The 24,659-nt window shown below is 35.2% G+C and overlaps 1 protein-coding gene across 50 annotated transcripts in view; it reads left to right on the forward strand.

The window, feature by feature from the left end:
* RIMS2 (regulating synaptic membrane exocytosis 2) overlaps positions 1-24,659 on the forward strand; it is a 493,527-nt gene that overhangs the window by 271,276 nt on the left and 197,592 nt on the right. For 39 of the 50 annotated variants that reach the window (XM_052787016.1, XM_052787021.1, XM_052787004.1 and 36 more), the window contains 6 exons: positions 239-285; positions 1,452-1,564; positions 7,186-7,233; positions 15,576-15,706; positions 18,512-18,683; positions 19,244-19,397. In XM_052787016.1, the coding sequence (XP_052642976.1) occupies positions 239-285; positions 1,452-1,564; positions 7,186-7,233; positions 15,576-15,706; positions 18,512-18,683; positions 19,244-19,397 (665 nt within the window). The remainder of the gene's footprint in view (positions 1-238; positions 286-1,451; positions 1,565-7,185; positions 7,234-15,575; positions 15,707-18,511; positions 18,684-19,243; positions 19,398-24,659) is intronic. The other 11 variants (XM_052787017.1, XM_052787019.1, XM_052787031.1 and 8 more) reach the window with 1 other exon arrangement.

The following is a 24,659-nucleotide window of genomic DNA, read 5'->3' on the forward strand; positions in this document are numbered from 1 at the left end:
TGAGTGTACAGCCTGTCTCCTGCTTCAGCCAAACCACTTGTTCTGTAGGCTTTAATTTGCCACTGAAATTATTTATACTGGATAAAAGATAAATCTTCCCCTTGGCTGAAGACAGCCAACAGATCATACACCTTTCCTGAGGCATTCCATGGGGACTTGAGAAGTGTTATAGTGTAACTGAAATTTGAATATGCTTGTTAGATAAAGGATCAGCCTGTCTTAATTTTCCTGATTTCAGGGACATTCCCAGAATACCTGACAGCACACATGCACAGCTGGAGTCCAGTAAGTTTCAATTGTGGGGTAGGAAAATCTTCTCTCTCTTTTATGTAAGCACAAATAGATTGAAAAATGTCATCTACAGTCAGTACAGCTCTCGTCTCTTTGTCCCTATTTGTCTCAATATGTCATCTTACTGTATTACCTATCTACCTTTGTTTAATAATAAACTATCAAAAGTCAGGATGTTTTGATTTAGGCTTGACATTTGGTTATAAGCTTAGGCTATTTTTGATTGAAAAGAAAAGCATAATTCTTACTAATATACAAGAACATTAATAGTAATTTTTAATTTCCTGTTTTGTTGTTTTGCATTTCAATTGAACCTTCTAAACTAGAAATGGGGATGAAATGTTCTTTATTTACAACCTGAGAAATAGCTACTTTGAAAACAGAATACTTCTACTTTATTAGAACCATTCAGCACTCCTTAAATTGGCTAAACAAATATTTCATGTGGGGAAAAATAACTTGTTCTTTGGCTGCGATCTGATAAGATGGATTTCAGCCTGCAGTTATTTTTTATCATTGTTTTAGAACTCTTTTATAATAGAAGCCATGAATAAATGCAGTGGCATAAACTTGATTATAATAATATGAAAAACTCCTCCAATAACTTTTCACTGATCAGCCAACTCTTAAAATAAAATCCATTTTATGTTTTGTGAGATGTGGGTTGTCTTTTGTATTTATAAAAATACTTTACTTTTACTCTATGTTTTATATGTCAAAACTTGTCCTCTGACAGTTTGCAGACCTTGTAGATTTGAAAGAAAATGCACAAAACCCATTACATACATCTTGATGTTTTTGTAAAAATCTAATTAAAAATTAGTCTGTACAAGATAATAAGTCAGAAGACTGAATTCCTTTGACAACAATAAAGTATTTGCTTTCCTATTTAGGAATTTTGGGCCTTCAACTTACTGACATAATCATAGTCAGAAATATCTGAATAAAATATTTTTCATCCTATAAATAAAAGCTTTTGATTGCATCTGAGCACCAATAGATTGAGTATCATTATTTGGTAATTTTACATAGATAAAAAAGCAATATTTATCAGAACTTTATTGTATGTTTGGTTATACTTCTACAATTTTTATTTAAAGAACATTGTAAAAGATGCATAAGTGCTACTATTTATAAAATATTTTTATTTATAATTACAGGTTCTAGTTCATTTGAATCTCAAAAAATGGACCGACCTTCTATTTCAGTGACTTCTCCTATGAGTCCTGGCATGTTAAGGGATGTTCCACAGTTCTTGTCTGGACAACTTTCAGTATGTAAACATTTCATTGATATTAATGTTGTGCTTTTTGCAGCATATACAACTCTCACTGCAGAGGGCAAGCTACTTCTAACATAAATTTCTTGTTAAATGAGCTAAATTTTTTGATTAATGCTATGTATCTCAGTGTAGGCAGGGCCATAGTTTCATAAGGACATTCCATTTTATTAGCTTTTGGAAATTTTATATATGATGAATTAGAGACATATATATATATGTATATTTATCTAGTAACCTAGACTGGTAGAGTCAAATTTTCAGAAAGGTCTAATCTTGGCCTCCAGTTATGTTTGTGCTGTTGAGTATATATACTTTTTCAGCTGTAACACTTACACGTACAGTTGGTAGATTTTATTACCTGTGTGCTTGGACATTAATATTGCTTATTTCTTATGCACTAGCTTTCATATATACCTTCCCCCAGATATCCTTTTGATTGTTTACTAATGTATTCTTTGTACCAGTGTTATTCACTTTTGTTCTTCATTCTCATTGAGAACAAAGTTAGTTGCATGAATGTTTTCTTTAAAAGGGTAATTTTTTGTACTAAACTGAAGAACTTGGGTTTTGTACACCTTTCTGTGTCATTTACAACTCCAAAGTGTGATTTTTCAAAAGTGCTCAGTTGTGGCCTGGTACACATTGAAAAGGAAAAGAAAATGGAATGGAAGCAGTGCAAAACTGGTGTTAAACAAGTTTGAAAATGTCACATTCATATTTCTTCCAAGTTGTTTATGTTAAGATAATGAGTGCACTATAAAAATCTGCATAAAATCTAAGCAGACTGTTTATAAGTCTCACAGAAATGGTTTATGGTATTGATAGAGGAGGGGAAGAAATATTTTTCTGTCTGTTCAGCAGCTGTGTTGGGTCCATTTTGCAATGCATGAGACATTATTTGTTTTGCTCATCAGATCAGCCATCTACAATATATAATTTTTAATTTTCTGTAACTGTTGTACTTAACTGCTTTGAAAGACTCAATCCTTTGGATAAATGGAAACTAGAAATCTTGACTGTAGAGTGCAGAACGCTTTGCACAAAATACAATGACAAGGGAACATGAACATGAACTGTCAAATACACAGACCAAGGTTTCTAAAAACCAATTAATTTTACAAGACAGCAAAAACTGCTGATAGTGGAAACAGGGGCGAAGGAAATCTGTTTTGGCTATATCTCATAAAAGATTAGGCTGTCAAAAGGTTTTGGTTCCTAGCTCCCAGCATGAAATTCAAGATCCAGAGTTAGCTGCTCAGACATCCAATGCACAGACACTGCGGAATGATGGTCCAAATATGAACCACACAGAACGGACTTTCACACTTTCTCAGTTTCAAAACCAAAATCTTCAGGAGTTTAAGATTAGGATTTATTAGTAAAGTCAGTTAGTCTGTTGATTTTGTGGTTTGATGGGATACTGCAGTTTGAGGTGCATAAGAATAGTATCAGGAGATTTGGAGGTATATTCTAATTTATTAACAATAACAGAATTCACAAGGTTTTATATCTCAGAATGGCATATAAATTCAGTGTTTAACTCAAGAAGGAATCATTCCTATTTTTTTTTTTTTTTTTTGCTTGCTTCAAGATACAAATGCCTTTATTAATAAATTTATAGCATTTCTTTCCATCTAAGGAAACCAAATAATGTTAGGACACATTTAAAGATCTTCCCTACATTTGTCCTCTTTGTACTCCCTTATGTACTGTTTGCAATTATATACAATACTCCCTACTACACAATATCCTTGTTTCCTTCAGAGAGCAGCTGATATCTGAGAACACATAGCTCCGGTTGACTGACACTGAAGTCAGAAATGCTCTGTAACCTTCTAAATTAAAGCCCCACTGTCTCAATATAGACACCTAGCATTAGTAGACAGTTTGACAATTTGGACACTTATCTTAACTCACCAGCTAAAGAAAAGTTGGAAATAGCTGTATTTCATGTTAATCATATTAATGGCACAACCCAGCTCCTGCTGCTGTGGGCTCAAGGCTTTGGGAGGCTAGTACTAAACATTTTGCTTTGCGACGAAGGGTGGCTGTCATAATGTCTGAAGATGGTGTAGATACATAGCAATGTGACACCTAACTGGGCAGTTATATATCTGTAGTTTCTTTCTGATCTGATATTTTAAGTTAGTTTTGAAAAATCACAAATTTTTTTACTTTTCAAATTTGGGGGTTTATGTGCCTTGAAGGTAGTGCAACGAGTAGTTTTTCCTTCACTTTTAAAAATTCTAGTTTCTCATTTTATAATCTTAAAAAGTTTTGAAACTTTGGAAGAGTTAGTGAAAAAAACAACTCGTTGTAGAGTTGGAGATGTTTTGAAAAATTAGAATGGACTATGAGATTTTCTAATTTTGGGCCTTTAGCAAAGGTGAAGTAATAGGGAAAAATTGAATTTTAAAAGTCTCCTGAAGTTCCAAAAACTATTTTAGTTTGAACACTACAAAATGGATGAGCTTCAGTATTTTGGTTTTCCACGATTTTAGTCAGCTCCTTTCTGACAGAACAGTTCATGGAACACTCATTTGTCCAAATAGCCGAATAAGACCTAAATGGAATGAAATACTAAATTCTGAATGTAATTGGGAATGTGCTCTTTATGGTGAGAGCCTAGGCAGGAGAATAACTGCAGAGCCCTGGCAGTAGGTGGGGACAGGATGCTGTTCTTTGTGGAAGTGGTGGGTCAGTTGACTTTCTGGGCAATGGTGGCTGAGTTCAGACAGGTGTGATGAATCTGAGGAAACACGATAGGCAAGATCTTGGAAGTGTTCTCTGTATTTTCTGCACTTTTGGACAATACCATGTAGTCCTGATGGGCTGTTGTTAGGGCAGCTGTGGTTAATAGGCTGTGAAATACAAGAGTTGTGGGCAGAAGTGGAAATACCTACAGTTCAGGTGGAGGTCTGAAGTATTTGAATAATTACTTGGATATATGCATCCTTATTCAGACAGTGCTACGTATACTTCAAGGGTTTTTATATTAATAGTGTTTTGGAATGTATTTATTTATGTTCAGTACGGTTTTAGCCAGTTTAGCTGCAGTGATGCCTCTATATTATTCAGGGATGTCTTTGTCTGTTCAATCTTCTGTGTTTTCCTCTGTATTGACATTAGTCTGTGTACCAGTTTTCTTCTGTTGAGGTTACAGTGACACTCCAGAGCTGGCTAATAGGATTTCCCATGAAGCAAACCATCTCACATAGTTAGGAAATCTTTCCATTAATGATTATTCTGCCCAAATACATATTTAATTGAACAAATTATGTGCAGCTACAATAAACTATTGTGTAGTTATAATTTACTAATATATAAAAATAATTTATTTGTATTCTGTGCAGTTTATTTTATGGCATTTTTGATCCACATTGTTCTTTCAGGGGAGTATCTGACTGTTATTGCAATTATTGTTTTATTATTATTTGCTTCGTCTGGTTCCTGTTTCTGTGGTTTTTCACTGATTTGTTTTTCCTTTAACATCATTTTGAAAAAGTCAGTATTCTTTGTGTATTGGTGCTCTTCGCTTCATTACTGCATTCTGGCTACCTTTTTAATACTGCATGAAAACTATAACTTGGAATGCTTTTGCAGTAGTTAGGTTTAGAGACTGATAACATGACTAGAAGGCTGTGTAAATGGATACCGGTATAAAATTACAATATTTCATTTTTGTACTGGTGGAAATTCTAAGAGAAAAGGGATGTAATTTTAAAAATTAATCTAGTTCCTTGTACAACTGAACCACAGAACCACTTCAGTAGATTTTCCATACATATTCAGTTTATAAAGCAATAAAAAGAGGTATGTTAATTGTAGTTGTAATATCTGTAGCATATTAGAAAGCGGATATTGTACATTTTGAAGGACATAATATGTCAGCATATTGGGGGGATGAGGTCAAGTATGAGACATGCTCCCCTTCTACCTTTCACCTTTTCCCCTTTCTTTTCTCCCCTTTCTACCTCTACACAAGTAAATTGCTGTCTCTGTAACGTCAAAACCTGGAAAGTTCTAGGTAGCGCACACGAGGTGCTTATTACCCTCCATTTCCCAAGGCAGAATATGGCAGGTGAGGGTCCTTGGTGCATGGTTGGAGATATTCTATCCCTCTTAGGATTGTGATGTTCTGGAATATCTGTATTTCTCTTGTAATACAGAGCAGAAGCAATGTGAAAATCTGCTTTTATTGTATGTGAGTAGGTCACCCATACATTGGGCTATGCAGTACTGCCTGTGCAGAGCAGGGGGCAGTGTGCAGCTGCTGCACCTCGCAGAGCACAGGAGCACATTAGAGAAAACCCGTCATCCAGACTGTGAAATTTTCTTATATATCCTCTTGCTTTGGTGTGAGAACAGATTACTTCACACATTTTATGGAACAGATTTCTCCAGCATCTGTGCATGCCAAGTAAGCAAGGAGGGTGGCAGAAGCATCATCACACTGCCTATCTCCATACTTCGGGTACATTTCTTACGGAAGTGAATATTGAGTAGTAGCTTATTTCCATCACTTCGAAATAGATCAATAATCTCAGGAAAACTGAGCAGGGAGGTGAAGGAGATTCAAATCCATCACATTGCTGTGGTTGTTGTGACCTACTCCCATGCTCCTGTTCTCCCACTCCCTGGCCCTCTGAAGTATCAACATATGCTCCTGTTCCTGTCCATTCCCCATACTCAGTACCCATTCTGTGCCACTCTATTAGCTGTTGCCCTAAGCTGAAGATGGAGAGTAGAGTGTAGTAGAGTGTAGTTGGAGTTTGTAGCTAGTCCAGGAGCTTAGGAGTGTTGCCTGTACTGATGTAGTGTTGATGTAGCCCCTGGAAACCACAAGGCTGTATGTGGTCTGAAGTGTTATATCACAAAAATAAGAGTTATAAATGCATCTATGTGTGCAATGCGACTACTAAGTTTGCTAAATGCTCCAGATCCCATTTCATGCAAGGGTTTTCTGTATATACCATCTGTCATTTCTGTCATGATTGCTGGAGAATTGAAATACATCAATTGTACCTTCCCCCATGTAATGCTAATACCAGATAGCACTAACTTTCTCTTAATCATTTTTAAGTATTTAGGAGGGCTTTTTGTAGAAATGCCTCTTACTTTACTTGCTGTACTCTAGAAAGCAACCAAAGCTGTCAGTGCATGAACTGTACTTGTTTCTCTCTCTGAATATGCATCTACACTCTTCCTGAAAGGGATGATCAAGCTGAACTTATGTTTCCTACCCCACTTTTAAATCACACTTTGCTGACCTGCTCCTTTTGTTAATGTTATTCCTAAATCTATTGCAAATGTTATCTGTAGACCTGCAAAGTGAAATCCTTGCTCCTGGGGAATCAGTGGCAAAATTCCTGCTGACTTCCCTAAGGCCAGAATTTCCATCACAGGGTTTTGGTATGATTTGGTAACAGATTTGCAGATTTAATTTATGCATTGCATTAAAATACTTTGTGTTAGATAAATATGTCGTTGGTGTAAAGCTGTGTTTAAAGTAATAGTTGTGTGTCTTTGTTTTTACTTTTGGTCTTTTAGTTTCCAGCGTGTTGTCCTTTTTGGTTTTGTTTTATTGCTTTTTCTTTAATTTTGCTTACCAGAGCCAAAGCCTTAGTAGAAGAACAACGCCTTTTGTTCCTAGGGTTCAGGTAAAGACTTCGTCTGCCTGACAGAAACTAAAGTTGTGGTTTTTTCTTTTGTTTGTTATGGAAAATGCATAGTAGGAAAACATTACATTATAGTCCGTTTTTCCCATGTTTTTAGTGTGTTGCTTTAAACCATATTAACAAGTTCCATGTCATCTTGTGAGCAGCTTGTAAAATTCTGCATGAGGGTTAAAATACTAAATTAAAATTTAAAGAGACAACTAGTTTTAGTTTGCTGTTTACCCAATATTAAACTCATACAGGTTTCAATAGTGATGATGGCTATGCATCCCACATACAAAATGTGTGTACTGTTTAAGCAATAAATAATCTTGTGCTTGAGGTCATTATATAAAGATGAATGTCTCTTTAAATCATTCATTACCATTACTTAACACATCCTTTTTTGCATTTTCCAAGTAATAGTAGCGCCTTGAGTGGAAGACAGGCAAAAAATTTGTACCTTGTTTAAAGAAACAAATTGCTTTTGTATGAAACTTGGTTCTTGCATTTTAAAAGTACATCAAAATAATCAAAACTCTATTTAAATAAAAAATGACTTCTTCCATTGTGTTACTGAATTTATTTAGCTTTGGTATTCTGTTTAGGTACAAGTTGTTTGCCTTTTTTCATTAGGAAACTCCTAAGGTACTGTAGATTAATGCAAAACTAGGTTTTACTAATACGTTACAATGCTTATCTTTTTTTGCTGCATGTTTTTCAGTTTTTTTGTAAATAGAATATTATCTGCTTTTCTTACAAAATATCTTTATGGAGTTGTTAATCTTTTGTGTGGGAGCCGTATAAATGTTTCTCTCATTTGATCAAGTGCTCAAAGAAGGATGTAAAGGATGATCTAAATGATCAGAATAAGATGACTAAATTTCATATTGAAATGGAAAAAAGATCATATATATATATTTATAAAGGAATTCTAAATAAGACTGTAGGAAATGGTTTGGTTATGACTCATATTTGATAAAGTACAATTTTTTTCACAATATATTATTTCCTGAAAATAGTCCTTACAACTGCTTAAATGTAAATTCAAAATAAAAAATCTAAGAAAAAAATTGAGATTAAAAAAGTAATGTCTTGATAGTATTGTTTTAGGTTAACATATCATTATGTGCTACTGACATAAACTGTCTCTGTATTAAAAACTTAAAACATCCTTTAGCATGATTAAGAAAGCTGGCTTCTGCTCATGGTAGTGAAATCAGAGGGGTACAAATTCAATCACAAGTTTTAAGTAGTTCATAAAGGTAAATACTGTATATGACAGAAGTAGTCTTTTAATATTTATTTTCTTTTTAGAGATGTGCAAAATAAATTAAGAAATGATATGACAATTGATTGTTCAATTTAAAAAAGAAATGTCTGCCTGAAACCTGCATGTTTCATGGAATGTTGTAATGTAGAAGTAACATGTAGTAGTTCCGTATTTTAATCACATTATATAAAATAAAGAAACAGAGGTAAAAATTGTCAGTTCTACTTAGACTAATATCCTGTAACAAAAAAAAATAATTTACTTTGATCAAACAATTATGGTAGTCATTTAAGAAAATAAAACAAGTGTGATGCTTAATAGAGAATATCCAACAAGAGGTGAAAGTGTATGAGGCTTACTCTCTCACCTCTGACTGGATTATTTTTGATATTGTAGGTAAGAATCATCTTTAGCTGCAATTTTGTTTCTGCATAATGTCTGTGGAGTCATTGTGGACCTCTCTAACAGTTTTTTGCAGAGCTCAGTAACAGTCAAAGCTAAACATAGTGTTTGTGACGAGTTCCTGAAGAGCTCAAACTTACGACCTTGGCAACATCTTTACAACTAGACTGAAACAGAAAGTCACTGATCTGCCCACTTTTAGTAGGGATGGTAGATAGTTTAACATGGATTAATTTAACATCTATTTACAATGCAGGCTGCAGAGAAGAACAGAAATTCTCCAGTGATCTTTAAACAAGTCTATTAGAAGCGGTCCAGCAGCAGTGCAGAACTCTGGTTACTTTTTGGCATGAGAAATTAGCTAACTCAGAGCTCTGAGCTGTTGTTGATGGTTGTCAGGAAGTATACGTTACATTGTGGGCTGTGGTATAGCTGTGTCTGTAGAATTCCCTACAAGAATTAGGATCTCCAAACATTCTGTTTATACCTATTTGTTACATTGCTCTCAACAGGAAATGCACACCTTTATTCTTGCTTGCATCTTTGCTTGTTAGTCTGAAACTGATCCTGGTGATAAATGTCCCAGATTCTGGCACAAGTTCCTCTTCTACACTTCTCTCTGTGTCATTCCATTCATTTTCTAGCTCTTGTACCACTGGATGATTTAAAACCCATCATCATTATTATTTTATTGGGAAGAAAACCATTCAATTTCCTTTTTTCCCTACCACGCACCCTTCTCCTGAACTTTTACTAATTCTACAGTACTTGGAAAAATGCATATTTATTTCCTTAACTTTTAGATCCAGTTTAGTGTACCAGCAAATTTCTAACTTACAGAGTGATGCTTTGCGATATCTTTGTAGGAAATGATCTGTTCTTAAATTTGTGTTTTCCATGCAGTATCTCTTGTTTACTTGGTGGAGCCTCCTTTTGAGCCAGAGTTGCCATGAAACCACTGTTTTTTTTCTAATTTCAAAAATTTCAGGCATCCTTTTTGCTTTAATACAGAACATCAATATATTTGATCATGTATAAAGATATATGCGTGCGCCTATTTGGCATTATTGAAATCAAGGTAAAGCCACTAAAAAAGAAATTTTTAAAAGAAATCTAGATTAGGGCAGCCTAAATACCTCCGTAATTTTCTGGCCTTCATATCCTAGAGGCTATTCAATTTGACAGCCTTTTCTTGTATTTTTTCCAGCATATCAGACAGCAACTGAAGCAGACAGCAATAATAGTTTGGTTTAGCAACCCTCAGTAGTCAGGATTTGTTAGAGGTATGTTTAACAAATGCAAAGCTCACCTCACTATACCGAAGACGTCACCACCTCAGGGCAGTTTCTGCATCTACGTAAGCTTAAGTCCAAATAAAATGTTGCTGTAGGCATTTTTTAAAATAAACTGAGAAATTTTGTTTGTTTGTTTTTGCAACAAAAGATACTGCTGGTGTACCTCTTGTTTCAGAATAATGCAAGAAAGAAAAGTAGTATCTCAGTTTCAAAATATTATACTAATAAACAGCTCTGTAAGTTATGTGAAAAATTATAATGAACAACAGAAGAACAAAAATGCCTGACCAGCTGTCTCTCAAACCCAGTGATATTTGAGTAGGCTGTGGTGATAGAAATTAAGCTGCAGGGCAGGCAGTCTCTCCCAGTGGCACAAGTTTTATCTCTTTTCCATAAGATTTGTGAAGCAACCCTTATATACCAAAGAAATAAAGTGTAGCATAGAATTAAAAACTTCAAATATTCTTTGTTTTTAAATCTAAAGTTATCACTTAAAATATAGTATGCCTGTATGTGCTGTGCACAAAACCATGTTAGAATTGCATAGTTAAGCAAAGAGTCAAACATTCATGAGATAGGAATATAGGAAATGGCAATAATGATATTATCTAGATTTTCTTAACTGATTTCCCTTATGCATATGTAATAGACTATAGGTCCTAATTACATGATTACTTCTTTTCTAGAACTCTGACCTCAGTCAGCACTCTGAATAAAATTTCTAGTTAAGATGAGATATAAAAGAAAAAGGATGAAATCTAGTAAACCGAATTTATGTCCTTAATTTATATAACTTAACTTATGCTAGCTTCAAGTAAGTCTGAGGTACCTTGGGAAGGAGCTTAGACTTGTACAGTTGAAGGAAAGAACTAAATACCTCAATATCTGCAGTGAGTGATCCAGCCCAAATAAAGGACACCTATCCTCATTAACTCTATTTGAAATTTAGGCTACTTCAGAGGGTGACTTAATTCTCCAGAGGGAGGCATCTTCTTCTGAGGCTACAGAGGATCAAACAGGAATACTAGATACCTGCATTCTCATTTCTCGGAATGCAACACCAGCAGTCAGCTTTTAAATACTGTTCTATGTGTAGGAGGCTCATTCCAGAAACGGGACATCTGTGGGTTAAGCCCTGTTTAGACTGAAGAGATTGAACCTGTCTCTCAGAAAAGTGCCTTTATCATCAAACTATTGTACATCCCTTTCTTCTCTGGAGCATGAAGTCTCATCTGAAGCTGAGATACTGTGTGGCTGGGAATATAAGTGTGTGGTGATAGCAAAGAAAGCTTAATTTTGATGTAGCAGATTCCAGACCTGCTACCCAGAATGTGTATTGATATTGTATTAGACCACTATTGGTTAAAAAACAGAAAGAATCCTACAAAGCTGGGACCAGACCCTCATCTCTGTTTCCCCCTAATGACTACCTTCATCACCTGACTGCATAAGAGTTCTTGTTTCTTGCACTCTGCATGGCAGGTATTCTTACCTGGAAGCCTGTCTCAGGGAGTGCAGCAGATGAACTCTATGGAAAACAGACCATCTCACAATTCTAGGATGCATTTGAATGTAGATTCCTGTTTGCCTGAATGTAGGCTGCAATGTAAATTTAGTTAAGAATTAGGCGCACATCTGCCTAGGGAAGGAGCCTAGGCAAGGAAAGTATATGAGCATGTGTGTGGCAAGTAAGTTACCAGGACTTCAACACTAAGTTGAAAGATCTTTAGAAAGCATTCAGGTTGGATCACCTTCTAAGTGAATTTTAGGTACCTACATCCTAAATTATCTAGGTAGACAAAGTCCTATTCAAGAAGTTTTTTACAGGTGTTAGCCTCCACATTAGCATCAGCCAGGATGGTTTTCCTGTGGTGTATTTTATGTGTTGTAATTTTAGCTTTCCCTTTCCTTCATTTAGATCAGGATTGAATCATCACAGTTTCTTAAATGTTCTAAGCTTTTAAAAGGGCCATTCCTACATGTGTAAAAAACTGCTGAATGGAGGGTTTGTAGACTCTGCTCTGTTAGTCAGCTGCTTAAGTCTTTCAGTGATGAGAATCACACCCGTGTATTCTTGTGGGACTTTCACCCTATGGATTGAATAATTCAATGTTTTTCACTTTTTTGTGTTAGGAATCTTTTCTGCATACAACTCAACAAAGCTATAAAAGAAAAAATCATTTCCTCATCAACTTTCCTGTTATACATGTGCCATCCCATGTTTATTTCACAACATAAAAAATATATAGTATTCTATGAGGTGTGGTAGGATTGTCTTGCATTTACTGATTAAGAATTGAGAAACTGTGATCAGAGTCTGAGACAACCAGGTTCTACCCAGGCATAATATGCACCACAGACTTCAGTTCCAATGCTTTACTTAGCACTACAAATCAGGCGCCAGGGTCTCATACCAGGCTTCCAGACAATGAAGAACATTCAATTTGTAAATACCTTTTGAAATGTTTTAAGGGATCCACCCTTTGATGCACAAGAGCTCTGGGAAAGAGGAAGGGCTGGAATCCTCTCCTCTTGGACTGCACCTGGCTGTCTTAAATGGCTGTCCTTTCTCTCCCTGTGAATAGAAAAGAACAGGTTCTTGTAGGAAAATACCATACTATCCAAATATTGTCATAATATTTATGCACAGGAGAGTCAGAATTAGATCAGTCCTATTCCTAAACTAATTTTCCATGTTCAGTATGCTAGTCTAATTCCTTGTTTCTCATTTTCCTTTTCAATTTCCTGTCTTGACTTCTTGTCAGATTTTCTTTCATCCCAATCTCTCTGTGCAACATATTTTGCGCCAGTTACAGAATGGCTGGTTCTTTTGTCACTTCATTCTGTTTCTCTCATTCAGTCTCTTTTTGCCCCTCTGTTCTTCTATGGTCCCTGACATTAGTGGCTTCATTCTTCCTGTTTCACCAAGAAGCATCCTGTATCCTTCACTTTCCCAGTAATTCTAAAGCAGTTTCTGATTTGTCCCTTCTTCCTTCTTCTAACCCCATGAGAATGCAATCCCATCCTCCTCTCCATGGGGCTCTTTGTCCATTCTCTCACTCCCAGTTTCTTCCTTTCTTCTCTTTGCATCCAAGTCAAATGACTTCTTGGGTTACAAGTGCCTGTGCTATATATTGGAGTGCTAGCAGTGTGTACACAGGAAATAGAGAGAACTGTCTGGTCATAATTCTGCCTCCTGACCTTTCCTGTAACAAGCAGAATTATGGGGAAAATATGCCCATTGTGTACAAGTTTTTCCAATTTTTTTCAGAGCATCAAGAGAAAAGTAGAAGGTATAAGTCAATACAAATTTTGAGTTCTTGTTCCAAAACACAGATGTTAGAGCATCTCAAAGAAATTATGTCAGATGATTTAACTTTCTGCTTAGACTCATTCTCCAAATATTTTGACTGAAATTTTCCTGCAAAAATTCAGTCTGAAACAAATATAGTGATGAAGTATTCAGCCTAAATATGAACACATAATTCTGGTTATATTTTTGGCACCCATGTCTAGATTATCTCACTTTCACTCAGTCACAGTTTGTGATAGTGTCTGGATCACAAATATATTGCATTCTGCTTAAGCAAGGGTAATTTTTCCCCCAAAAGCAGATGAAGAACACTGTCTTCAGTGCTACTACCCTTGGGTTGTGGGACTAGCCAAGTCTGTCCTTTGCCCAAGGACTCCCAAGGAAGCCTGTGGGTGGATACATTTACTGTCAGAGAACATTTAAGTTGATTTGCACTTCAGAGGTCATTAAAGCTTTGCTTTGGATTCATACAGTTGGTGCAAAGCTTTCTACTTGTGATCTGTAGCTGGATGAAGATACCTAGCAGTCCAGATAATTCTCAGTTTAGAAAAAATACTCACAAAGCCCCTTGCTTTGCAGTAATGTAGGAAGAGCATCTAGAACTCTTAAATCTGACTGATTAAGGATAATTTCTTTCACACAGTTTTCTGTGTTAGTGGCCACAGAGGCCTTTAACTGTTGGTACCAGAAACCTATAAAGTCAGTAGTAGGGCCAACAACATGATAATAGAGGACAGGTATCTTCCCCTTTTTAACATCCATTCAAACACTGCTGGTTGGTGGCTACAGGAGTTGCAAGATCTAAAGTAATGGAGAACGAAGAAGTACACTGCCACCATTGATTGACTTGGAGTGTCTTAGTGTAATCTCACTTACTGAAGTATTAAGAATGGCAGAAAGCTGAATCAGCCTCTTGTTGGTGGGTCAAAAGTCTTGAGAATTGCATCAAGACCTTTCTTTAACTGACTGAAATGCTGAAGATGAGGAGCTATGACAGCGAATGGAGACCCTGTCTCTGAAATGATGTGAGATGGGCTCCACAGAAAGTGCATGTTCCCCTGGTTATGTTTACCTTAGCTAGGGTATATTCATGTCTAAAGGTGCACTGCTTGGTCAGGTGTGGAGTTGGGCATTATCCTCTTTGATTTCCTTAAGTTCAGGCAGGGTCAGTGTTTCCTTTAAATGTCCTAGTTTGTCCTCTGTCTCAGGCAAACTCCCCATGAAGAGAGCCTCCTCTGTCAGCTATAGTTAATGATACTGCAGTGGTACCACCATGTAATGACTCCCTGGCTATTTGGAAAGCTCTGTTTTGTCCTAACTGCACCATTTCCCCCTTCCACAGTGACTGCTCTAAAGTAGGTATATCCTCTCCTTGAATAACGTATTTGCAGCTATAGTATTCAAACTGAAATAGCTAAATAGCAGCTTCTAATGACTGTAGTAAAAAAGGATAGCAGACCAAGTCTAAGACTGATTTATAATAATTTCTACAGATGAGTAATAGTAGTTTTTGCCTTGTTGTTGCTGAGTTGGACTGTGAAGAGGGCTGGATTACTGAGCCTTTCTCTCTTACAGTTTCTGGAGGGCTTATATGATTTCAGCATGAGTCCCTGCATCTTGAAAAACATTTAGAGGTTTGAAATATTTATGGTCTTTTCCCATAGTCTTTCCAGCACAACAGGACATGAAAAACTCATTTGCTCATTGTGCATAGACTCCTTAGAAATGTATATATATGAATACCATACATCAGTAATGCAAATAATACAATATCACTGCCAAGAGAGAATAATCCTAACCAAAGCACCATGTGAAAAACAATTAGTATGAAATAATGTACTTATTGTACAGGCTTTTTAAAAAAGAGTAACTCCTGGTACATACTGAAGCTATTATAGTATTAATTTATTTTTATGCTTTGTTATAAATACAAAGTATAACATGATATTTTCTGTTTAACTGAACAATATAAATAGAAGCTTATGAGCAAAATTAATTTTAAGGATTAATATGCTACTTTGTTGTAGAAATGAGTTCACTAATTAATATTTTCTCATTACAGATAAAACTGTGGTATGACAAGGTTGGTCATCAGTTAATAGTGACAATATTGGGAGCAAAGGATCTTCCTTCAAGGGAAGATGGGAGGCCAAGGAATCCTTATGTTAAAATTTACTTTCTTCCAGACAGAAGGTAGGGTGAACACAAAGACAAGGAACATATGAGTAAGAATTAATCTGATACTCAGATGGTACACACAGCTGAGTTTATTGGTCATATGGAAAAATCTTAGTTTGGTGTTTCTTTATTGAACATACTACAAAACGGCAATGTGTCTTGAAGACTAAACACAAACTCACTTCCACCGGATATTTTATTAAATACTGAATAGAAAAAGAAAGGTAAACATATGTCATTGCATGGCGATCTGTTATTTGCAAAGAATGTTGTTAGTGTTTTATAATGCCCTTATTTCCTATGACAGTTATTTCTGTCTAGTGCAAAGAAAATGCTACAAAGTTAGGTTCATGAATTTCTGGACTGATCAGTCCAGTGTTTTGGTTTGCCCCAACTTTACACAGCAAAGCAGGAACAGGTTTGGCATTTGAAACCCATAGATTTCATATCACGGTGTAAGTGAGTTAAAGCTGAAGGGGACTCAGTTGAGATTTCCCAGATGTACCTTGAAAACTTCCCCTACAGCACAGGACTGGTATTAATCTGGGCTGGCCTTACATATGCATTTAGGGAAAACTTAACTGTGGTAGGGACCCTTATTCCTGAATAGCTCCTTAATTTTTTAGTCCATGATTTTCTGCCATTTCAACTTAGGCAGTGGGAGGAACAGCAAAGGGGACAATGTGTTCCCCAGTTGATTTTTTTTATTGGTGTTTCCTCAGATTGTGTCAGTAGGGGAACATGTTTAGCTTTATTTTGTAGTGTATCAACCAAATAATGCAAAGATTTAACCTGACTCGGTATATATAGATTGACCAGTGGATTGCTGAGTCTGTAGAATAGGATGTAACTTCATAGTTTATATTTTTACATCCTTTACCTTTCCTAATAGCTAAACTGGGAAGATGCTAACTATCTCCAGTACCAATTGACTTCAGCAGGAATTAAAGCTATTCAGTTTTGGAAGACAGTGCTTTTCCACTTTCATTGTATATCATATGTTGACAAGAAAATTTTCTGTGACTGCATAATCTGCTGTATCATTGATGACAAAAATATTTGGATGGATTTTCTTCGACTCACCAATATTTGAACTGTTGGACTAGATTCTTAGTTTATTCAAATTGCTTTAGTGTGTTTGGAGATGCTGAAGCTGCACTAAACTGAGAATCAGGTCTGCTTAAATTATCTTATCTGCTTTTTCAGGATAAAGCTGCCAAAAATGTCTGTGTTCAGAATGCTTCACAATGTAAGCTGTAATAACTAAAAATACATAGAAGGAAAATATTTAATTAAATACTTTCAAGAATGCAGATACAAAAAGTTACATAACATACAATTTTATTATGCTATACTGGTGTTTTCCATTTATGTGAAGTATTCAGAACTTTTTCTTTAATTATTATATGTGTTTTCTGTCACTTATGTAAGAATCAGCAATTTGTCTTATTGAATTGTGTTTTTTTTCTGACGTGCAAATTCATTTTCCTTTCCTTAGAGGTAAAAGCTAAGTAAGCAACAATAAGTGTCTTGTGTAGTAGAGGGAAAGGTGCTAGAGGTAAAATACACTTAAATAAGTCAAGCGTTTAATTAGATGAAGCTACTAAACTCTCTTTCATTAAACAAATTTCACTGGAAAAGCTTGTCCAAAGTAACTTATTTCACTTCTCAAGGGCAAACAAATCTTTAGTGTAATAGAAATAATTACATTATTTGTTTTAACAATGTGTCTAAAAATATTATTTCTTAGTTAATATTTTGATCCAGCTTCTAAGTAACAGTTTGGAAATACAATAACTCTATTACAGTTGCAAGTATTAGCAAACAGACAGTATCTGCATTGCCATATTAAAAAATCCACATAAATTAGTACCACAGCTGCATTATGTAGCAATCAGCAGGTTTAAAATTAAGCATTGTTATGAGAACTCTCGTCAGTATTCTCAATAGAAGGAGCGTGGGCGTTTTCCAGCGACACTTGTTTCCATCAGAAAATACTAATTCTTTCAAGCAGAAATATTCTGCAAAACACATTGCTTTCAACACCACCCTGGAGCCAGAGGTAGCCTTGCACGGAGACCTCACAGGGCTCTGAAACGTAAGGCCAACCTTGTAGTGGAGATCCACCTTCAACCTGGGCAGTTCCTTGGGGTGACCCAAAAGGATTTGGGGAGCTGTTTTGAGAACACTGTTTCTTCCAGTGTTGCTGGAAAAAGGCATGTAACTCATTCTCAGAGCTTCTGGTTTCCCAGCTGTGGAGCCCTTAGTCAGGAAAACCCTGCAGAGAAGGCCCCGCGCTGCCCGCAGCTCCCTGACCATTCCTTCGTGTGGGCCAGCTGCTCCCTCCTGCTCTCCAGTTTAAGAGTCAGCCGCTGTAGGACTGGAAGCTTCGGTGAACCAGCTGGCTTGTTTATCTGAAATGCAGATTTTTGCTATGCCTAATGTTGTCCTCATACGTGTTCTACTGTCAGACTGTGCCTCATGGAAATCCCGTTTACAGAAGTATATTTCGCTTTATAAAATCCTGTTTCCAAAACGAATGTATTAAAACATTTCTGTTTTTTCAGGGCACTTATTAAAATTGGAATTGGCACATGAACCGGAAATCACCTAACTTTAGTTTTTAATACGAAGTTATGAATTTTCCTCAATATATGTGCTGAACTTTGTTTTATCATAAAGGACTAATCCTGACATAGGCTATAGTGCCCATAATACTACAAAATGTACTGCTGATTTAAGATTTCCTACTTTCCATGATATACTTATTACAGTATAATGGTCTTTTGAACATTTTTAATATTTAATTGTTTTTTTCAGTGATAAAAATAAAAGAAGAACAAAAACAGTAAAGAAAACATTGGAACCTAAATGGAATCAGACATTCATTTATTCTCCAGTTCATCGGAGAGAGTTTAGAGAACGAATGTTAGAAATTACTCTTTGGGACCAAGCACGAGTTCGAGAGGAAGAAAGTGAATTTTTAGGAGAGGTATACAATTATTGGTAGTTACTATAGAAATACAGTTGCTTACATATTCATGTCTACATACAGTATTTTTGAAAAAATGATTAAATATAGCAAAGCAAAACTGTTTTAAATTGTTGTATTTGTCCTTATTTTGACTAGTAGTAAAAAAGTGATCTTGCACTTATCACATAGTACTGATATGAAATTCTTTCTGTTTGTTGTTTTATTAACAGTATGCACATAGTTTCTCAATTTCGTCTAGAATTGTTTGTTAAAATCCATATGATCCATAGTTGTATTTTACCAAAATGTTGGCATGTTGCTGACTAACATGCTACAAGATATTTGAATGCTGTAAAGGTTCTCATAAGGTAATAAAGGTTTTGTGAAAGATTTTTGGTATATTTATTGTTGTGAAAGGCACAGGAACTCCTTTCATATTAAATGCAAGATTTTTATAAAACTTCAGACAAAGTCCTTAACAATAAGAGAATAATAGAATAAAATTTATGAACATACCTATTTTAAAATAATCTGTTATGTAATGCTTTCCTACTTTTAACCATTTTTTTCTTTTTTAGATTCTTATTGAGTTAGAGACGGCATTACTAGATGATGAACCTCACTGGTACAAACTTCAAACGCATGATGTCTCTTCATTGCCACTTCCCCATCCTTCACCATATTTGCCACGCAGACAACTCCATGGCGAGTCTCCCACACGAAGGTTACAAAGTAGGTTGTTAGTTTTACACACTGTGTATAGTTCATTTGAATTAATGTGTAAAGTATATTAAATTCTTGTAGATGGGAAGCTGGCAGAATTTGTGTGTGCATTTGTAGCTGTTATGAATTAGGTCATTTATGATTACTGATGAGAGTCTGATGTGCTACAAATGGTAATACTGAACACTGTGCAACACACCAGTTTTTTCTTAATGAGACTACCTAGTTCAGATCCTGAGCTTGAACAAATTATCTTGGTCTTTTGCAATATGCTTTTTTTATCTTGAAGTCCCATCTTCTATATTATGTTTATCGTTTCATTGCTTAACCAAAAGTGAATGTGCAGGACTTCTCTCTTTAGCTCATACTTCTTAAAACTAAGGTGACATGTGTATAACATCATATGTAGCTAAATTAATACCATAGCCTGTTGCCTTGTTTTGATACTATTTTACGTGGTTACATTCACAGGTAGAATTTCTCTTAATATTCTATTTTGTAGAGTTTGGTATACTTGATCCACAGTAGTTTGATGTTATCAGTAGATGTTTTGAAAACAGAGTATATACAATATGCTAATAAAACCAGATACATAATACAGTAAAGGGTGAAAATCTGTTTCCTTAATACTTCATTGTTTCTCTAGTTTAACTGTTCAGTACTGTCAGTGATTTAAAGCTATTAACATTATAAAATATCAGTTGATGCTGATGTAAAAAAAATAAATATCTCAAAAACTATTTCTAATAATTCTTTGGGGTTTTTTGAGTCATTGTATGTGAGTGTGTGTGTGCATATGTTACACGCAAGCTCACAGAAACATATGCGTGTGTAGCCACGCAAACAAGCTTGGATATTTCATATGTTCCATGTGGATTCTCTATTACCTAATCCCTTATATATAAGTATTTCAAGTAGTTGACAGTTTTTGTGTCTGTGCACTGGATGGTGAGAAGGGTTAAAATGCTCCATATCATAATGTTCTGAGATAGATATATTAACAGAGAGTTACAGTGCATACCTTTCAAGCTGTAAGATTATACTTATCCAGAAAAGGAGGAAAGAAATGATAGTGAACAGATAAGTTCTGTTTCAATTCAGTCCTCTTCTGTCTTCTCAAGTACCATGACTTGTTTCAGTAAAGTTTTTAAATTATTTTTCTTTTATCTTTTCTGCCATCTTGTAACACATTTTAGGAAGTTAAATTTTCCATGTAAAATTACTTTTATAGACCAGCTGCACATTTCAGTATCTGCTTGTATGTGAAGTTAGTGAAATTCTGTTTTTCAGGAAATATTCAGTCCTGCAAACAAACCCTGTTTGTTTATAGTAATTCCTGTCTGTGTAGTAAATGACTGCCATAAAGAATGACTAAAACAGTAACTGCTTTATTTTGGAAAAGACTGTAGTAATACTTGACTAAAGATCTGTTCAATGATACTGAATCAAAATTTGAAAGTCAATAAGTTTTTTTTAATACTAACACTAACACTAACAAATGCTAACACTAATACTAATACTAATAATGTGCTTAACTGAGCAATCTTATATACCTGCCTGCAAATGTGGAGGGAAAGACTTATCAAAATTTCTGGTTTGGTGAAACACAAAGATTTGGTGTAGAAGTCCTGCTTTTCAATGAAGATGATTTAGCCTGACCCTTCCCAGAGCTGTATTTTGACAGCTTGAGGTTCTAAAAACTTCAGCCAAATAAGCAGTGTCAGATATTCACTGTGATTGCTGGAGAATTCACATACTCCTACAATAAATTATGGTATTTGCATTCGTACTGAGATCAGAATCCCATAAAGCAGGATTTTCTCTAGTGTCCTGGGAATATATCTACTTCTTGAATCCTTGTGAGTCATAAATGACTTTCAGTTTAAACAGATAGTTGTAAATGTAACGAACAAGGTCTCGGAATTAAAATCCCTCCTTTTGGGGGACTGAAAAGGCATCCAAATGGAAATTCAGCATCTGGTCAGAGTTCTGCAATGGTAGCAGAATCCATTTAGCAATTAAAAAATACTTTTTTTTTTTTAATCGGTGTCACACCTCTGAAATGGAAATAAAAGTATTTCTTGGTGTCCAGAGAGGTGCTGGAATATCCTATTGGAGATATCCAGAACTCAGTTGGACAAGGCCATAAGCAATGCAATGTAAGTTGGCCAAGCCTGAAACAGGCGTTACACCAGATGGCCTCCAAAAAGCCCTTCCCAACCTAAATGTCATCACAAGGGGACTGGTGAAGGGCAGACAGCACATCTTATGACTTTGTCTTCACTAAGTAAAATATTTATAATATGTTAACACCATATAGAAGTCTGGTTCTTTTACTTTTTTTTTGGAGGTTTCAAAAGAATATTAAGTTAAACTTAACATCTTAGTTTCTTGTGTCTGAAGCTCTTTCTCCAGTGGCACATTATGACAATGTGAAAAAAATCTCCAGTATGAAGAGAAGGCGTGTCTTGCAAGTTTGTCTATGTTTTTCAAAGCACATCTTAGAACACTTACTGTGCTGTTGCACAGTAGGCTGATTTCAATTTCTGGGGCTGCAAAATCTGAGCAGTTCAGTCCTCCCACCTTTTGTTCATTTCTGTGATGCCCCTATATATAGAATTAGTGAGTACAATATGAAGTACTTTATTGCATGCCCCCCAAAATTGTTAGTGTGAGAAATAACAAGAGAGATATTTTGAATTACAAGGTGGTTTGTTGTTTGTATAAATACACATCTACACATCTAAGCTTTCTTATCTTCATGATTGCCAAGTAGCTATAAATATATATATTTGAAGACAATACTTAAATGTTATTTTCCAACGGTAGTTTAAAAGAACCACCTACACTTACCATTTACCTCTATTCTCTTTTTAATATCACTGAATTGTAACATTCCTGAAGAAGAGCAGACACTCAGCCCTGAAGACTGAACTCCTATATTTACAGATAGCCAGTAGCAAAGTGCGAGCTTGCCACAGAACCCCATATGCCATTTTTTTAGGAACCTGCTTTCAGAGGCAGTAGCTTAGTTTCTACATGTATTTATCTCTCAATATCTTTGAGTGGGCGTTATGTTTTGGTACAGACTGATCTAAACCAGCTGTCCACCTTCTCTTGTCCAGTCCTCTGATCCATACAATCCATTAACTTCCTAGTGATAAAGGATCATTACCATGTTTTTTACTTACAATTTTTTGAAAGACATCTACTTAGAAACTGGAACTAATATAGAACATAGGATTATGACTTACTAGGTGTTTCAGCTAATTATATTTCAGATTTTCATAAACTGACTGGTTTTTATCCAAGAAGTATATTTTAAGCTTTTTCTTATGTGAATTGTGAGGTAATGAGTAGGTCTATTTTATTTATTGTGCTGAACTTTTGAAGTGAATTTTTAAAATGGCTTCATTTTCTCTAACATTTGACATAAAATCAGCCATACATTAAGAATTCCAGACAGCATTAACTAGAATTGGAGACAAACTGAAGTTCTTTTTATATTGTCTCTGAAAAGAGATTGTAAACAGAAAAATAAAGATAATTTTAAAAAAAGATTTGGGAATTCCTGTTGTTGGTTAGGCCACAGTATTATTGTTCCATCTCACATTAGGTAAGAGGTTTACTACAGATTACATTGAAAATTGAATGTGATTTGAATGGTGTGTTCATAGTTGTTAGGATCAATGGGATAGAAGTTATTGTTAGTATTACTATTTATTCAGAACTGATACAGAAATCAAGCAGGGTCTATACCATGGGATTACAAATCAAAAATTACTTCTCTCCATGTAGCCCAGAATACAGAGATAACAGACATCAAACTGGAACTGAGGCATTCTTATTCAGTCTTTTATGGTTATGTCCATGTAATGTGTGCATTTGTGCAGTTTGAGCTGGTACTGTTTAGTTGATAAAGAATACTGGGTTATTGTGTATTTTGAAGAACGGCAATTGTTTCTAGTTTTATATTGACTCTGAATTTGTTTTAGAAGCAGACTGGGTTTTACTTCAAGTATTTTAAGAATTTCCCCATTACTTAGGATTAAAAAGTAACTGACACTGGTTTTCTAAGTCAGATTTTTCAGCTTTAAAACCAAGCTGTCTGAATTATTGATCAGCAGACCACAGAGAGTGGGTCCACAGTGTAGATAAAAGCTAAATGCCCAAACAAGGGAAGAAATGTGAATTTAACAGTAAAACCAGACATTTTCAGGTCTCTAGTTACAGCATAGGTATGTACAGCAGTGGAAGGAGAGCTTCTAATTGCTGTGAAAATGCACAATATGGTTTGAAAAAGAAAAGTAAGTTTAATATTTTGAGCATCCTCAGTAAGGGAAAATTAGTAAATCTATGTGAGAGAAACTCTGCTGAAAACAAGATCTAGGAGATTTTAGAAATGACAGTGTCTGGAAATCAACATGTAGAAGTCCAAAATGGTAGATCAAATTGTATTTTTTCAAGAACTGAACACCAGAAAAATCAGTCAGAATCAAAATAATTGTAAATAAATAGACTGTGAAGTAGCTTTCTTTGAAAGGGAATTTGACTTTCATCACTTTTAGAATTAAAGTCATCAATGACTTCATTCACTGAGTTTCATGATTCTTAAAGTATATAAAAAAAGTCTGGAGGGAGAGAAATTACAGTATGCGTATTTAAACTGTGGGGACACAAATGGAGTATCTTTATGTTCAACAAAAAATCTGCATATAGTGTGCAAAAAACTATATATAACATCCCCTTTTTGAATTTTATGTATTCATTCAGATGGGAATAAAAAATTCTATAATGCATAAGCAAAGTGTTTTGAATCACATGAAAAGTTTTTGTCATCTTCTTTTGTCGGCTTTCTACATTTTCCTGAGTCAGACTATATTTTCTGAGGCAACGCTGAGACTTTAACATGGTAAAAATTATTACATCTGACTAGAAAAAACAAACTGATAGACTGAATTCACAAATAAAGGACCCCACTGCTTATTAGTTTTTGAAAAATATTTTTAGATGGACTTGTCATTGCTGGGTGCTGAGGGGTTTTTTTTGAAAGTTCTGTGGCTGTACCATCAAATCAAAGATGAGTTGAATGTTATAACTGTTAATTCAAGCCCTCTCTTCCATTATTTAAACTTTAAAAATTTCAAGTCTATATTGCAGAATGTTAAGAGATACACTTGGTAGTACCAAAATCATTAAAGTTTAATAATAATTAATTACAATGTACCTGAAACTTTACCCTCTGAAATCTGAGCCTCTGCATTTCAAACC

This window comes from Harpia harpyja, chromosome 5, assembly GCF_026419915.1.
Source record: "Harpia harpyja isolate bHarHar1 chromosome 5, bHarHar1 primary haplotype, whole genome shotgun sequence".
Taxonomy (NCBI): Eukaryota; Metazoa; Chordata; class Aves; order Accipitriformes; family Accipitridae; genus Harpia; species Harpia harpyja.